This window comes from Eschrichtius robustus, chromosome 7 (assembly GCF_028021215.1).
Source record: "Eschrichtius robustus isolate mEscRob2 chromosome 7, mEscRob2.pri, whole genome shotgun sequence".
NCBI lineage: Eukaryota > Metazoa > Chordata > Mammalia > Artiodactyla > Eschrichtiidae > Eschrichtius > Eschrichtius robustus.
Window position 1 is genome coordinate 123,627,838 of NC_090830.1, and position 17,424 is coordinate 123,645,261.

At 42.6% G+C, this 17,424-nt stretch overlaps 1 protein-coding gene across 1 annotated transcript in view; it reads right to left on the bottom strand.

Moving 5' to 3' along the window:
* The window catches only part of ABLIM1 (actin binding LIM protein 1), a 183,862-nt gene that overhangs the window by 144,577 nt on the left and 21,861 nt on the right, over positions 1–17,424 (bottom strand). Inside the window, exon 2 of the mRNA XM_068548618.1 lies at positions 12,089–12,223. Within this exon, the coding sequence (XP_068404719.1) occupies positions 12,089–12,223 (135 nt within the window). The remainder of the gene's footprint in view (positions 1–12,088; positions 12,224–17,424) is intronic.

A 17,424-nucleotide genomic window follows, 5' to 3' on the forward strand; every position in this document is an offset into this window, starting at 1 on the left:
GTCATTATGTAGTGTCCTTCTTTGTCTCTTGTAATAGTCTTTATTTTAAAGTTTATTTTGTCTGATATGAGAATTGCTACTCCAGCTTTCTTTTGATTTCCATTTGCATGGAATATCTTTTTCCGTCCCCTCATTTTCAGTCGGTATGTGTCACTAGGTCTGAAGTGGGTCTCTTGTAGACAGCATATATACAGGTCTGGTTTTTGTATCCCTTCAGCCAGTCTGTGTCTTTTGGTTGGAGCATTTAATCCATTTACATTTATGGTAATGACCAATATGTATGTTCCTATTACCATTTTCTCAATTGTTTTGGGTTTGTTATTGTAGGTCTTTTCCTTCTCTTGTGTTTCCTGCCTAGAGAAGTTCTTTTAGCATTTGTTGTAAAGCTGGTTTGGTGGTGCTGAATTCCCTTAGCTTTTGCTTGTCTGTAAAGGTTTTAATTTCTCTGTCGAATCTGAATGAGATCCTTGCTGGGTAGAGTAATCTTGGTTGTAGGTTTTTCCCTTTCGTCACTTTAAATATGTCCTGCCACAGACTTCTGGCTTGCAGTTTCTGCTGAAAGATCAGCTGTTAACCTTACGGGGATTCCCTTGTATGTTATTTGTTGCTTTTCCCTTGCTGCTTTTAATATTTTTCCTTTGCATTTAATTTTTGATAATTTGATTAATACGTGTCTTGGCGTCTTTCTCCTTGGATTTATCCTGTATGGGACTTTCTGCACTTCCTGGACCTGATTGACTATTTCCTTTCCCATATTAAGGAAGTTTTCAACTATAATCTCTTCAAATATTTTCTCAGTCCCTTTCTTTTTCTCTTCTTCTTTGACCCCTATAATTCGAATGCTGGTGCACTTAATGTTGTCCCAGAGGTCTCTAAGACTGTCCTCAATTCTTTTCATTCTTTTTTCTTTATTCTGCTCTGTGGTAGTTATTTCCACTATTTTATCTTCCAGGTCACTTATCCGTTCTTCTGCCTCAGTTATTCTGCTATTGATTCCTTCTAGAGAATTTTAAATTTCATTTATTGTGTTGTTCATCATAGTTTGTTTGCTCTCTAGTTCTTCTAGGTCCTTTTTAAACGTTTCTTGTATTTTCTCCATTCTGTTTCCAAGATTTTTGATCATCTTTACTATCATTACTCTGAATTCTTTTTCAGGTAGACTGCCTATTTCCCCTTCATTTGTTTGGTCTGATGGGTTTTTACCTTGCTCCTTCATCTGCTGCGTGTTTCCCTGTCTTCTCATTTTGCTTAATTTACTGTGTTTGGGGTCTCCTTTTTGCAGGCTGCAGGTTCGTAGTTCGTAGTTTTTGGTGTCTGCCCCCAGTGGGTAAGGTTGGTTCAGTGGGTTGTGTAGACTTCCTGGTGGAGGGGACTGGTGCCTGCGTTCTGGCGGATGAGGCTGGATCTTGTCTTTCTGCATCCCGTGGTGTGTTTTGGGCAGGACTGCATCCCGTGGTGTGTTTTGGGGTGTCTGTGAACTTATTAAGATTTTAGGCAGCCTCTCTGCTAATGGGTAAGGTTGTGTTCTTGTCTTGGTCGTTGTCTGGCATGGGGTGTTCAGCACTGGAGCTTGCTCTTGTTGAGTGGAGTTGGGTCTTAGCGTTGAGACAGAGGTCTCTGGGAGAGCTCTCGCCGGTTGATATTATGTGGGGCTGGGAGGTCTCTGGTGGGCCAATGTCCTGAACTCAGCTCTCCCACCCCAGAGGCTCAGGCCTGACACCCGGCTGGGGTACCAAGACCCTGTCAGCCACACGGCTTTGTTGTTCATTACATGGTCTGTAATCATGGAAGTGCATCTGAAAAAGAAGTTCCTGAACAGGCAGCTGAAGAGGCTGCTTCTGTATTCTGAGCCCCACCCAAGCCTTCAGCTGGCACTGGCCTTGGTCTCTGCTCTCAGTCAGGCCTGCACTCTCCTTAGGCAGGATAGAGACAAATAAATCTCACTTTTATGAAGTACAATTATTTTAAAAGGCAAATGTATACCACTACTGTAAATCAAAACTTCCAGGGCCACTTGCCCGCTATATAAAGTATCTGTAGAAATAAATAATTAAATAATGTAATTCAGTTTGAGTTTTGATATCATTGCCTGATCAAGGCCCTGGGCCTGACAGCTGTTCTCTCTTTGTTATAAAGATCTTCTGCTTCATGAAATTAGAAGGGTTGAAAAAAATATTGAAGAGAGAATATTTTTTCCCTGTGTGAGAAATGCTGTATCTGGGAACTACAAAAATAATTTTCTCCTTCCCACACTTAAGAAGACGTTGATTGAAATCAAGCCTGGGGTGACCTGGATTTAATAATTTGGAAATAATAATCTGTCATTAGTATCAATCAACGATAAACATTTCATTCATTCATTCAGCAATTATTATTGATTGCCTAATGTAAGCTAGGTGTTTTCCTAAGGACTGCTGTACAAACCCTGTTGGTACCTACATTCTAGCAGGGATAGACAGGCAACCAACAAACCATACATAACTTAAATCGTATATAGATACATATATATATGTAAAGACACACAGATACACATATACACATGTATCCATATCAGATGGTGTCAAAGATGATCTCATCGATAAGTGTCATTTGAGAAGGGACCCAAAAGAAGTGATGGAGGGCGCCACGCACATATCTGGATAAAAAGCTTGTCAAGCAAAAGGAACTGTAAGTGCAAAGGTCCTGAGGCTCTTCAATGCTTGGTTTAAGAGCAATCAGACGGGTCAGTGTAGCTTGGCAGAGGGAGCCAGAGAGAACGTGGTGGGACATGAGGACCGGGAGGAGCAGTGAGGAGGGGCCCTGAAGGTCAAATTAAGGTCTTTGGCTTTCATTCTGAAAGATGCGGGAATTCTTCGGAAAGGTGACAGGATCTGGCTTTATTTTTAAGGATCACCTTGGCTACTGCATTAAGAATAATCTGGGGAAGGGGGGCAACGACAGATGCAGGGAGACCCAATGCCATTATTAATCCAGGCAAAACATGATGGCCGCTTGAAGCAGGATCATTATCTTTGGGACGGTGTAAATGGTCAGATTTTTGTATATGCTATGAAGATAGGGCCAAAGGGATTTGTTGGTGGAATACTTGCTTCATGTGAGAGAAGAAGAGGAGTGAAAATGACTCCAACGTTTTTAGCCTGAGCAACTGGGAGGAAGGTCTTGACAACTGCTGAAATTAAAAGACTGGAGGAGAAGGTTAGGGGGTAGGGATGGTGCTAGTAACCAGGAATTAGGTTTGAGAGGCCTACCGGAGATGCTGAGAAGGCCTCTGAGATACCAGTCTGGATTAGCAGGGGAGAGTAATCGAGTTGGTATTTGTCAGGGTACAGATGGTACTTGTAAACCATGAGACTAGATGAGGTCACTAGAAAGCGGACATAGAGATGAGGGCTGACCATGGGGTACTCCAAGGGTTCAGGGTCAGGACGTGAAAAGAACCAGCAACAGGATGAGTTCAGTGTTTGCTTTAAAAATGTTTGAGGAACATTTCCGTTCTCCTCCCTCCCTCTATGATATAAACACTCCCATAACCTTTGTTGTACAAATCATCTTCTTAGAAAATGTGTTCTTCTTTGATCAAGCTGGGAGAACTTCAGCGTTCCCTTTCCCAAAAAGTAAGCTTTCATGGACACAAAACAGAGCTCTCAAGAACTATAAAGAACTTGAGATTTTTACCTGCAAGCTAACAAGTTAGCCTGCCCTGATTTCATGGACGCTGGCAGAAGACATGAAACTCCTGGGTCAGAAGCAAAAGACTTTTTTTTTTTTTTTTTTTTTTTTTTAAGAAGCGAAAGACTTTATGACTCAGGGCGAGTAACATGAGCTTCATATTTGTTACCCATTCCCCATGACACCCCCAAATCCCTCAGAGGCAAGAGAAGCAGGTCACCAGGATGCTGCTCGTGCAGGGGGTTTGTGTCACTGAGGAACCCCGAGCTTCGGAAACCCCAATCTTTCATGGTGAGCTGCAAGCAAATCTATCCAACCTTTGTTCTAGAGGCAGACATTATCTTTATTATACTAGACAGCAAACAAATCCGTCCCCTACTCCAGAGGGAAACATTATCTCTATCTTCCAAGAATGTTCACTATACAAACATCCTTGGAAAGATAATTCAGAACAAAAAGCTACCGGCGCCTATGCTCACAAGAGACCCATGGATAATTATCTCCCTACAAGAGTCAAAATTGTTAAGCAGCGTATTTTGGAGAAGTTCTGAGCCTTTACCCTATTCCACTTTGGAATTCAAAACCTTATACTCTAAATTATATTTATTTGACTAGGTAACACTTTAACACGGTGCAAGATTCAAAAGATAAACTACACAGGATTATTCTTTTATCAACAAAAGATGGCATGAAAGTGGTTTCTGATTTGCTGTGAGAAGGGAGCACATTTGCATCAGACTTATTTTTCTTGCATCCGGATTAATTCTTCCATTTAATCAATTTCCAAATGAGTCAGATTCTCTAAATAGGTATTAAAAGCCCGAGCTCAGCACTTAGGGAATACAAGAAATTTCTTCCATTTTACTAGAGCTTTATCAATGTCCACTTGAGTCCGAAAATACCCCACATGCAGCGGGGTATATCCAGTGGGTTAAGTGAAAGCTAAGGGGCTAAACCAGCATAAAGAACTAAACAGCAGCAACATCCCACCTAAGCGCTGCCTGACAGTAGCCTTCAGCACAAGTTCTCTTATCTGTTCCATCTGCCAGGCAGACGTGTAGCTCTGTAATCAATGACAGATAGCTTTACTTACACTCGTTCTTTTCAAAAGATAATGTTGCTGTCTAGTAAGCATTTGAGGGCATATATCATAGTAAGCACTCAATAAATCTTGTTGACTAGCTATGCCATTAGAAACACTTACAAATATTCAAGTGCCAAAGAAATACACGGTTACTGGTCATTCATTCATTCCGTCAGCTTTCCCCTTATTGGGCACCTAATACTTCGGGCATTGTTTTAGGTACCAGGTACACAGTAGTAAACAAAACAGACAAAAATCTCTGCCCTCGAGGGGAGCTTACTCTTTAGTAGGGGGTAAAGATGCATGAATAAAATATACTAAATAATGATAAACGTTAAGGAAAAAAGATACAGCAGAAAGAGATATGGTATAGGGAGCAGCTGAAATCTTATACAGTATAGTCCAGGAAAGGCTCACTGAAAACAGAACATTTGGCTAGAAAGCCCTTCTCAATCCTCTGGTCCCTCAACGTTTCTAAATGCTCTAGAACTTTCTGGAAGAAAACCGGATCTAGGGCATTATCCTGAAAAAAAATGCCGAAGATAGACAACAATAATTATAATGAACAATATAATGTGTCAACAATGCATATGATGAACTGTGTATATAATTATAATTAACTTAAATATAATTAAATATTAAATACGTAATTATTAAATATTAAATTTATACTATTTAAATAGGTTTCTTATTCTCTTATAGAGCATGTATTACAATCCTGATGCAGACAAGGTGCTACATTAAAAAAATGATCATATCACTGGAACAATATCAGAATGAATGGATAGCATTAAAAAGAAAAAACCTCTTTTAAGTTAGTGGGATTGTTGCTGCTAATGGGCATGGATGAAAAACAAAGCCACTGAGTACTGAAGATAAAGAATAGCTCCATCCAGAAGCCTGCAGCCATATTTTATTTCCATTGGGTTATTATAAAGAATAACAGAAGCTATGGGGATCTCCTTTTCTTTTAATTATAGAATCTATCCATTAATTAAATCACTTTCTCCATCTCATTACCAGATGGGCACATTTTCCAAGGTTACAAATGGAAATTAGGTTCTACTTCCTTCAGACGCTGGCATCGTTATTATTCAGTTCCTGCCTTTTGCCCTTTCCCAGGGGAATTCCAAGCACAATTATAGAGCTTCAGCCATTATCTGGATGCCAAACACTTTCGAACCCTTCTTCCCAACACAGACCAGTACCTCTTGAGTGCTAAGCCTACGAGACTCTGTATGGACCATGTGGGCTCAGCCTCAATGTATCCCAAACTGAACTCTCTCCCTGCACTAGCCTATCCAGTGTTCCTGTATATCCTTAGTTGGTGGCAACCATCTGTCCACCCAGGCAGTCCAACTGGAAACCTGGATCCTTCCTCATTCCTCATATTCAATCAGTCATAAAATCCTAGCAACCTTAACTTTAAATGTCTTTTAAATCTGTCCCTGAGTCCCTATCACACCTGGTGCCACCTTACATTATTTCCACCTGACAACCATTCTATCCCCCTTCTGCATCTATCTCCCTGCCCCCAGTCCACATCCTGTATTTCTCTCCATCACAGCACTTACTACTCAATATAATACACGTTGCTCATGTATATACCTCTTCAAATACCCCATGAGTTCTCTGACACACAAACATGTATGTGTGTCAGCACACAAACGTGCTGTGCTCTTTCTTTTCTCAGCATTTAGCATAATATCTTGCGTGGAGTATGTGTTCCATTAACATGTACTAATTGGATACATAACTCTTGGACCATCAGATCCCAAGATATCAGACATTTCAGGAAGTGATATAGGTTCACCAACAAAATTCCTGCTCACCAACCCTGACCCTGTTACAGCTAAACCTATGAAGTCGTGGACTGCTAACGGGTTTAAGTTTGTGTTATGAACTCTAATTCCTCCACTGCAACCCTTTCCCACCTCCGTACTTGTCTAGCTCTCATGTAAGATGTTCAGTGTCCTCTTTGTCCCTCCTCTTTCAAAATCCATTCTTAGTAAAAGAGTTCATCTCTGCTCTTTATTTCCACGGGTATCTGCACCTTAGGGCTTTCTTTCTAATTGCAGAAAGCCCCCTCAGGTCCCATTCAAGAGTCACAAGGCTTTGGCACCATGGTATATGTATGAAGGAGAGCTGGTAGGAGGGAGGGGAGAGAATCACCCGGAGATCCTGACTCACCTCGCAGTCAGAACCTGAATGCTCCTCCTCCCGCACTCAGCCAGGTCTTGACCAAAAGCCCAGGCTTGTTTTAGCAAATGCTCTCCACCCAAAATCCTCCATCCTGGGACATTAGCTCACACTCTGAACAGGACATCTCTATTTTGTTTTTCCTTCCAGTTTTATTGAGACCTAACTGACATACAGCTCTGTATAAGTTGAAGATGCATAGCATAATGATTTGGCTCACATACATCATGAAATTATGACCTCAGTAAGTTTAGTGACCATCCATCATCTCATACAGATGCAGAATTAAAGAAATAGAAAAAAAATTTTTTTTTTCCTTGTGAAGAAAACTTAAGCTTTACTCTCTTAACTTTCACATGTAACATAAAACAGTGTTGATTATGTTTATCACATCGTATATTACATCTCTAGTACTTATTTATCTTATAACTGGGAGTTTGTACCTTTTGACCACCTTCATCCAATTCCCCCCACCTCTGCCTCTGGTGACCACAGTTCTGATCTGTTTCTCTGCGAGTTTGTTTTCGAAGTATAATTGACCTGCAGTACTATGTTAGTTCCTGGTACACAGCACAGTGATTTAACATTTCTGTATATTTCAGAATGATCACCATGACAAGTCTAGTTACAATCTGCCACCACACAAAGGTATGACATAAATATTGACTGTAGTCCCCACGCTGTACATCTCATACCAGTGGTTCATTTATTTTGCAGCTGGAAGTTTGTACCTCTTAATCTCCCTCACCTGTTTCTCTCCCACATCTTCCTCCTCCCCTCTGGCATCCACCTGTTTGTTCTCTGTATCTATGACTCTTGTTTCTGTTTGGTTGTGGTTGTTCATTTGTTCTGTTTTTCAGATGACACATATAAGTGAAATCATACAGTATTTGTTGCTGTCCGACTTATTTCACTTAGCATAATACCCTCTAGACCCATTCATTTATTCTTTTGCAGACGGCAAGATTTTATTCTTTTTCTGTGACTGGGTAATATCCACTGTATATCACATCTTCTTTATCCAGTCATCTACTGATGGGCACTTAGGTTGCTTCCATATCTTGGCTATTGTAAATAATACTGCAATGAACATAGGGGTGCATATATCATTTTGAATTAGTGTCTTCATAGGTTTTGGATAAATACCCAGAGGTGGAATAGTTTAATCACATGGTAGTTCTATATTTAATTTTTTGAGGAATCTCCTCCGTAGTGGCTCCACCAACTTACATTCCCACCAACACTGCACGAGGGTTCCCTTTTCTCCACATCCTCGCCAACACTTGTTATTTGTGTAAAAATGACACCTCTGCTTTAGATGTAACAGAAAGAAAACAAAACTGTTGTTCTAAGACTTAGCTGCAGTCTGGGCCACTTGGGTTAGGAGGAAGACAGCATTCTTCAAGGAGAAGATTTCTGTTTCCTCTGGGAAACACTCCTAAGGAGCTTATAAAACGTAGAGACCCTGAGGTAATTTAGACTCCTGAGCTGACAATGAGGGAGAAGGAAGTTGGGGTCCCTGGGATGGAGGGGAGAAGGGTCTTTGTAGAGAGAGGACGCCCTACCAAGATGGTAGCAGATGAGGTTTTGAATAAGTATGAGAAATGGCCCTCATCTGTACTTTCTGCTCAATTTTCCTGTAAATGTAAAATTGCTCTAAAAATTAAAGTCTATTAATAGACTTTTCTAGTTAACAGAAAGAAGGAAGGAAGGAAGGAAAGAAAGAAAGAAAGGGGCGAGGGAGGGAGGGAGAGAGGAAGGAAGGAAGGAAGGAAAGAGAAAGCCTGAGAATGCTAGGCAGTTGTCTATTCTGTGCTATAACTCCCTCCATTATCCCAGACATTCAGTAAACTCTGCTGAAAACAGCTGCTTTGTGAAGTGGTACTTTGGGAAAAGGACGAAGAGAAATGGTGTTCAGCATGGGGTGAAGCCATGCTAAAGGCACAGCACTCATAAAGGGGAGACCAAGAATTTGGGAGTGGCAAGAATTTAGAGCAAGAGGGGACCACAAGAATGTAAACCTCGAGGAATCTCTAGAACTGTGTTCTCCAATACTATAGCTACTGACTACCTGTGGCTATTGAACAGTTGAAATGTGACTGACTAGTCCAAATTGAGATGCACTGTAAACTAGTATGAAAAAAAAAGAATGTCAAATATCTCAATAATTTTTGTTTTAATTACTTGTTGAAATTATACTATTTTGGGTCTGTAAGGACAAATAAAAAATATATTATGAAAGTTAACTGCACCTGTCCCATTATACCTTTTTAATATAGCTATTAGAAAATTCAGAATCATGTATGTGGCTTGCATCATGTTTCTACTGGACAACACTACTCTAGAATCTTGGGGAAAAGGCATAAACTTGCTAGAGTATAAGACATGGGGAGCTTAAACACTTTCTTTGGATAGTAAAAAAAGGGGTGACCCCAGTAAGTTGGAGACATAAGACAGTAGACTTGACAGATAAAGTATGGGAAAATACAAATTTACAAGAACCGATGACATTTATTTTAGTAAAGTTTTGTTTAAACTAAAAATAATTCCTATGAATGACGTGTTCTCAAAATATGATGTAATTTATAAAAAAATTCAACTTTTCAGGAACACATTGATAGCATGAAACAAAGTACATATGGTACAACTTTCCAACATAAATAACTTACATTTAGTCCTTTGATTTAAACTAGAAGAAAAGCATGGAAACTTCTATCTCCCGGGGGATAAACGAATGTGTCTTCTAATATCTTGATGTGTTGAACAGTGACTACCCGGAGACTAACACTCTGTACTTTCAACTAGAAATATAAACTACATACAGGGCTGCCCTTGTTTACTTTTTTCTGTTTATTTCATACCAAATCTACTCCTTAAGCCATGTCTCAGGAAATCTATGAGCAAAAAATAAAACAAAATATAATGCCTGACTCCAAGTTACCCAATCTGGATGTAAGGAGAAGCTATATTTTTTTCTGACATGCTACCTAAAAGGCTCTAATTCAGTACCTCTGGGTTCTGTATTATATAGAAATATGGTTATGTGTATACAGAACTGGCAAACTTCAGACCTGGGGTGATTTAAATATCACGTGGTCTAGTCTCTTTCTTTTACAGATAAGGACACAGAGCCACAGAGAGGTCACTTGCCTGAGACCATAGAGCTGCTTTAGCGGCAATGGCAGGACTTAAGGCACACAGAGTGTGGACACAGTCAGTTCCCTGGGTGTGACCTTGATGTTTCCTGATAACCAGCTTGGGTCGTCTGAAAACTGGGGATTTATCGTACTTGCTCATAGGGATTTCCAGGAGGATAAAAGACTCTCTCTCTCTATGATGCGCATTATAGCCTTTGTCACCTCTGTCACGCTGAATGGGAGCTAAACTCATGCCCTTCCTTCCCCTCCACCTTTTTACCCGAGCTATATGCTAGTGCTCTTTTTCCTGAAAAGGTTACACTCAGTGAAAGAAACAGCTGTGGACTCCAGAAAAGCTTTGGCCCGCCACCTTTGATCATGTATTTGAGGGTCTCTAGGCAGCCTGGAGCCTACTTGAGAGACCCCGGGGACAGCTGGTTAAGATGGCAATGCTGACCTTTTGTAGCCTAAGAGGCTTAAAATGAAACATGGTTTCCAGGAATGAGGGTGGGTACCACGTGCAGAGCTCAGAGTAAAGCTACAGGGCAGGCCCAGAGTCTTGCCCCTCCTCCACCTCTTCCAACACCACTGAACCCCAGCCTGAGCTATCCAGACATGCCCTTAGCTCAAGTAACATATTTCTCAAATAAACACACAGAAACTACTCTCTTCTTCCTTGGCCACTTGGCCAGGCCCCGGCTCCAGAATAACAGGACAGCACATTTCATACATAGATGCCAAGAGTTGCACACCCAAAAAGGGGGGCTTGTTAATGGAAATCAACCACAAAGGGGTCACTTCTTAAGTGGGAAGTATTTTCCTGCTTGGAGGCCTTCCAAGTGTTCTTGCTTAATTCTCACTTCTCAACACACACACACACGCACACACACGCACAGAAGCCAGTGACTTAGCACCCCAATCTTAAAGTTTTCCAGTCCTCCTTTAAAAAATGGCTTTGGGACATGGTTACTTTGAAGTAGGAGTCCCTCATCTCAGGGAAAAAGAAATATAAAGTACAGATAAACAGCAAGGTCCGGGCTTCCCTGGTGGCGCAGTGGTTGAGAATCTGCCTGCCAATGCAGGGGACACGGGTTCGAGCCCTGGTCTGGGAAGATCCCACATGCCGCGGAGCAACTGGGCCTGTGAGCCACAATTACTGAGCCTGTGCGTCTGGAGCCTGTGCTCCGCAACAGGAGAGGCCGCGACAGTGAGAGGCCCCGCGCACCGCGATGAAGAGTGGACCCCGCTCGCCGCAACTAGAGAAAGCCCTCGCACAGAAACGAAGACCCAACACAGCCAAAAAAGAAAATAAATAAATAAAATTAAAAAAAAAGAAATTAAAAAAAAAAAAATTAAAAAAAAAAAAAAAAAAAAACAGCAAGGTCCTACAGTATAGCACAGGGAACCACATTCAACAGCCTGTGACAAACCAGAAAGGAAAAGAATATGAAAAAGAATACGTAAACATATGTATAACTGAATCGCTTTGCTGTACGCTAGAAACTAACACAACATTGTAAATCAACTATACTTCGATAAAATTTTAAAAATTTTTTAAATTTTTTTAAAAAGAAATATAAACTTGGGACTTCCCTGGCAGTCCAGTGGTTAAGACTCCATGCTTCCATGGCAGAGGTCACGGGTTTGATCCCTGGTTGGGGAACTAAGACCCCATATGCCGCATGGCACAGCCAAAAAGAAAAACAAAACAAAACAAAACACAAAACTCCATTTTCATTGCTCTTCCACAACTAGTCTCCCCTCCTAGGATCAGGAACCTCAGTGAACACCCAAAGACAGTGTACTGCTGGTCTTGGGGGCGGGGGGAGCTCAGTCTCCCCCTTAAGTTTAATCCATTCCCAAATTAGAGAAGGTGAGCAATTCCAGGGTCTGGGAGCACATTCATTTATCATCTGGTGAACTGGTGTGGAGTTAAGGGGATGGGGCAGCCCCCAAGGCAAGGACATGGCACACAGCCAGGAAGCTGGAGGCTCCGTACCTTTGCAGGTGAAACATTTGATGTGGAAATGTTTGGTCTGGACCCGAAGCACTTCACCCTTGCACGGCTCCCCACATTTATGGCAGTGAATGACAGGCTTCTCTGACGGGTGGTGAGGGTCCTGAGGGTGGGCCACTGAAAGAAAAACAACAAAAGATCCACGTGAGTAGAAAGCATTCCTACAAAAGGAATCATTGTGGGCACGCATAAATATACCCATAATTTTAGTATCAAATGAGCCACATATTGATTCAATAAGCACCAGTGGAGCCTCCGCCCCCATGTCATAATTACGGGGACACACAGATCAATAAGAGAGTTGTGGCTTTAGCGGTCCGGTGGGGAAAACACTGGGCTTGTTCCTCTGGCAGCCAGAAGTCTTGTCTCTTCCTCCCAAACTTCTCCAGGACTATGTAATTGGGTCATTAAGTATATGATCTTATTTGGTTCAATATTGTGCGGTAGGTCCTTATCTTGATTTAGAAAGTGCCTTCCAGCCAGGAGTTCACTGCAGACTGTAAGTTCCTTGACAATGAGGACCGTTTATTAAAGTTCATATTTTGTTTCTCCCCGTTTTTACTCCTCCTTCTTTCCCCAGCTCCTCTGAACACAGCAGAACACTCGTGCACCAAAGGGGCTCAGTTAACATTTATTTCCTTCTTAGTTAGCAGGCACTGGCTAGTTCCTCGTCTCCAGAGAGTCATTCCTGATCCTCGTTTGGCAACTCAACCCGTTGGATGTCTATTACGAGCCTCCTATTGTGTGCACAGCTCCTGATACACACACTGCAGGCAGTCCTTTAAAAAAATAAATTAGGGGCCTCCCTGGTGGCGCAGCGGTTGAGAATCTGCCTGTCAATGCAGGGGACACGGGTTCGAGCCCTGGTCTGGGAGGATCCCACATGCCGCGGGGCAACTAGGCCCGTGAGCCACAACTACTGAGCCTGCGCGTCTGGAGCCTGTGCTCCGCAACAAGAGAGGCCGCGATAGTGAGAGGCCCGCGCACCGCGATGAAGAGTGGCCCCCACTTGCCGCAACTAGAGAAAGCCCTCGCACAGAAACGAAGACCCAACACAGCCAAAAATCAATCAATCAATCAATAAAATAAATAAATAAATAAATTAGTAACTACGTGGATTTCTCTGAACTTCAGTTTCCTCTCCTGTAAAACAAAGGGAATTGGATCAGTGGATTTCGAAGATCTTTCCAGGCTCTAAAATCATATGATGGGGCTTACAGGGATTATTCTCTCAGTTTCCAGAGTGTGGCCTTCAGAGAAGAGAAGTTATTGTGACTGCCGTGCCCCAGGAATAGGATTACAGGCTCCTCTTACAAAGGACCAAGAGAGTAGGCAGCAAGAGGACACCTGTGACTTGACGCTACCCAAGGATCTTCATTGAACCTGCAGCTTGTCCAGCCAGAGAATGCAGCAAGGCGTTTTTTGCTATTAAATTCCTTTTCTGATTTGGGTCCTCAGAAGGAGGAACCGTGTGATATACAGAAATGTATTACATAAGTACCTGCATGAGCGTGATATGGGATAAGAACAGTGAACCTAAAATTAATCAACCAACACAAAGAACAAAGATGATTTCTTTTTTCGAACGGTAAAACCAGGTTGGACCGGGGGCGGGGGGTGTGGGCAGGTATTGCTGAAATTGAATTTAGAAAGCACCTCACAGCAAGGAGCTCTCTGTATACCACGAGTATAATAGTGCATTGTTTCCCTCAGACCACTGTAATGTTCTCATTTCTCCTGGAAAGAGTTTGAATAAGACAGTCCAATTAATCCATTACTAGTTAAATTCTCAGAAACAAGGTTCTCCTTGTGAGATTTAGACCAGGAGCAGGTGTAGTTTCGGGTTAAACTCCTGACCTGAAATCTCTGCACTGGACCCCAAAGTGTTCGGCAAAGGTATGAACATCGTGATACCCCTGCGTTTCCTTATCTGCCTGCTGGGATCTCTCTTGGAAACCTGTATTCACAACAGAAGTCAGTACTATCTAAAGGAATTAAGAAGGGGCTTCCTTCCAAGATCTCTAAACAACCACTGACTTTTAAAATGATGTGTAACAAGGCCAAAAATCTATTCACCTGGGCATTAAAAAAAAAAGTCTCCCTTAACAATATCTGCTTTATGTAAGGTTTTTCGTTTGTTGGTTTCAACTTCCTGCTTCCTATAAGAACGGAGGAAAATAATATTTACTGAGCATCTGTCTGCTAAGTGCCAGGCACGGTGCTAGGTGCTTACATATAAGTCATTTTATATCATCCTCACCACCCCTTCCTCAGTGAGGTGGGCAATACTGTTCCCACTTGACAGATGAGGAAATCAAGCCTCAGAGAAGCTGAGCAGCCTGCTCAAGTAACAGTAAGTGCAGGCTCAAAGATCTACACCCAGGGCTTTCTGACTCCCAAGCTCATGCTCCTCTTGTCTAAATCAGAAATTTAGAAATCAGAAGTTACTGTAAGTCCAGCGATGATTGTTGTTAAGTCAGGCAATAATTTATTTAGCCAGGCTCAAAGGCTGTTCTAAAAGCAGCAACTAGGACTTGGTTTATAAAGGCTTATACACTGTGTACAGTAATATATTGCTAGCTGAGCATGGCACCCAGATGGTAACCCTCAAGGTGGCTCTGCTGATGCCCTATATCAGAACTCCCTGTGCCATGTATTAAATATGCAGATTCCTCAGCCCACTGAACTAAGGGTGTGAGTCGGGGACCTATTATTTTCCTAAGCTCCTCAGGTGATTCTTATGTATACTACAGTTTAAGAACTACTGTCCCCTTAGAATTCAGACAATATTGTTAAGCAAGTTACAGAGAAGAGTTATAGTGAAAAAAAGTAACCCACAAGACCATCCAACTCAGAAGCAACATTAGAACACAGTGGATCTCTTGACTGTGAGGGAGAATGCATTTTTGGATGAGAAATTGCACTGCAGTTTCTCTTGACACTTTAATTTTTTATAGCTAAGCAAGCCAGCTATGCTGAGTAATGATGAGGGAAGGAAAATATCATTTCACTTCTTGGCTCTTCCCTTTGCCTCAACGCAGGTGCCAATGCACATGCTGGCACCAGTCACGAAGGTCAGAATTGGGATCAGCATCTGCATTTTGCAAGTATTTCCCTTTGGAAATATATATTACACTGCGAAACCCTCCATGCCCGGGGATGACCTCTATTTTCACCCAGAGATGAGCAGAGACTACATCACGTTTACTTGCCTTTCCATCATACATCAGCCTAGGCAGACACTTATCAGAACCACCTACTTGTGAAGAAATGGGCTCTGCTTGTTAGAGGACAGAATCCAAAGACCAAAAGAGACTCAGTATTTATTTCATCCCAACTCAAATCAGTACAGACAAAAGAATCTCTCCTCTTTTTAAAGATCAATAAAGAGGTCTCTTTTACATAACTTCCTTTGGCAGTTTGGTTAATACCAAATGTATATTCTTTGGCTCAAGCCTACCTTTCTGAAATATGCGGAGCCACCTGCAACATAAAAAATGACATTAATTCTGTACTCCTCTTATTTGCCAACTAGCTCTGTTGCTAATTTTTACTTGATTGCTCCATCCTTCAGAGCCTGGGTGGTCCCTCCGTATTCTACTGATAGGGAAAATGAGCAGAGAGCTTACATTCCTTGTGCCCAAAGTCAGCAGCAAATTATTGGCAGAGGTACACTCAGCACTCGGGCTTCCCACATTTTTTCAGCTGTACCAAGTAGTCAGTGATTTACCCCGGAATTTGGGCAGACATGGTTAAAACCTTCCATGGCTCATCAGTTTGTTGCTAAAATAAGAATAATACAATGAGAAACCAAAAGCATGGTTGCATATCTCCTGAATAGCGAGGAAATGTATATGAAGAGCCAAGAATATATTGGCCTGAAAAGGTAAAGGGATTCGTCTACTGCATAATATCCAGTGTGGAGGGATTCTGGAGACTCAGTTAGAACAGGCTATTGCAAGGCTAACCGAGGAGTTTCACACTGCCTTTCAGTCAAGCAAAGCAGGTGAGCCTCATCCCTGAGACTCCAGCATAGAACAGAACCAAAGTTCCATTTTGGATGTGTTACTTTGGAAATGCCTATTAGAGATCGCAGGCGATGAGACTGTGTGTGTGTGGTGGGGGGGGGGGGGTTTGGATCATTAAGGAAACCTGTTACCTTCAGTGCCCCCAAGCAGAGGACATTAAAGGCTGTAAGAGGAAAGCTGAAAAGATTAGGTGGAGCCCCTCCTAATATTCCAGAACCAGCCTCGTCTTACCCAAGTTCTTTCCTTCTGGGGGACAGACCATGGAACTAGACCAGCAGAATCAGAATATCTGAGAAAGCGTATTTGAAATAAAAATCTCCTTAGCAGGTGACTATCAGGAGCCTATGACAGCATCCTCAGTATGAGTTATAACTTGCCCCGGGTTATCTGAATTATTCAGAATCTCCCAGGTAAGAAATCCCCCTCCCAAGTACTCTTCCCTGTCATTAGCACCGTCACTCCCTTCACCAGCCTTTGAAACCACACAGGCTTGATGGCTTTCAAAGCCCTTCCATCTGCATCATCTCATGTTACTCTCATGAGAGCCCAACAAGGTAGGAAGAGCAGAAACTGTCAAGCACGTTTTACAGATGGGCAAACTGAGACTCAGAGGAACAAAGTGACAAACCCAAGGTGACACAACCATGAAATAGAGAGTTGGCAATAAACCAATGGCGAGGGCTTTCTCCAGTTGCGGCAAGCGGGGGCCACTCTTCATCGCGGTGCGCGGGCCTCTCACTGTCGCGGCCTCTCCCGTTGCGGAGCACAGGCTCCAGATGCGCAGGCTCAGTAGATGTGGCTCACGGGCCTAGTTGCTCCGCGGCATGTGGGATCTTCCCGGACCAGGGCTCGAACCCGTGTCCCCTGCATTGGCAGGCGGATTCTCAACCACTGCGCCACCAGGGAAGCCCCCAATGCAGTGCCCTTTACACCCAAACGATCCCCTAATCACTGACGCTTGGAGCCTTGCAGTCATCCTGACCCCACCCTCTCTTTCATCTCCCATGAAATTCTGTCCACTCTCACATCCCTTAGTCATCCCTTCTCTCACCACATGCATCCAGTCTCCAACCCCTTTTTCTCAGATTGCTGAGAGTTCCCTGCTCCCTGGCTCTTTCTTCTTCAATGTGACGTGAGAAGAATAGGCAACTCAAAGGAGTAGGGCATCACTCCCCACTCCTTAAGTATGGGCTGTGCTTGGTGACCTCCTTCCAGAGGGGACAGTATGGAAGAGGGAGTGGGAGAGAAACTTTACAGTGGACAGATCTGACAAGCACTACCTCGCCCAGG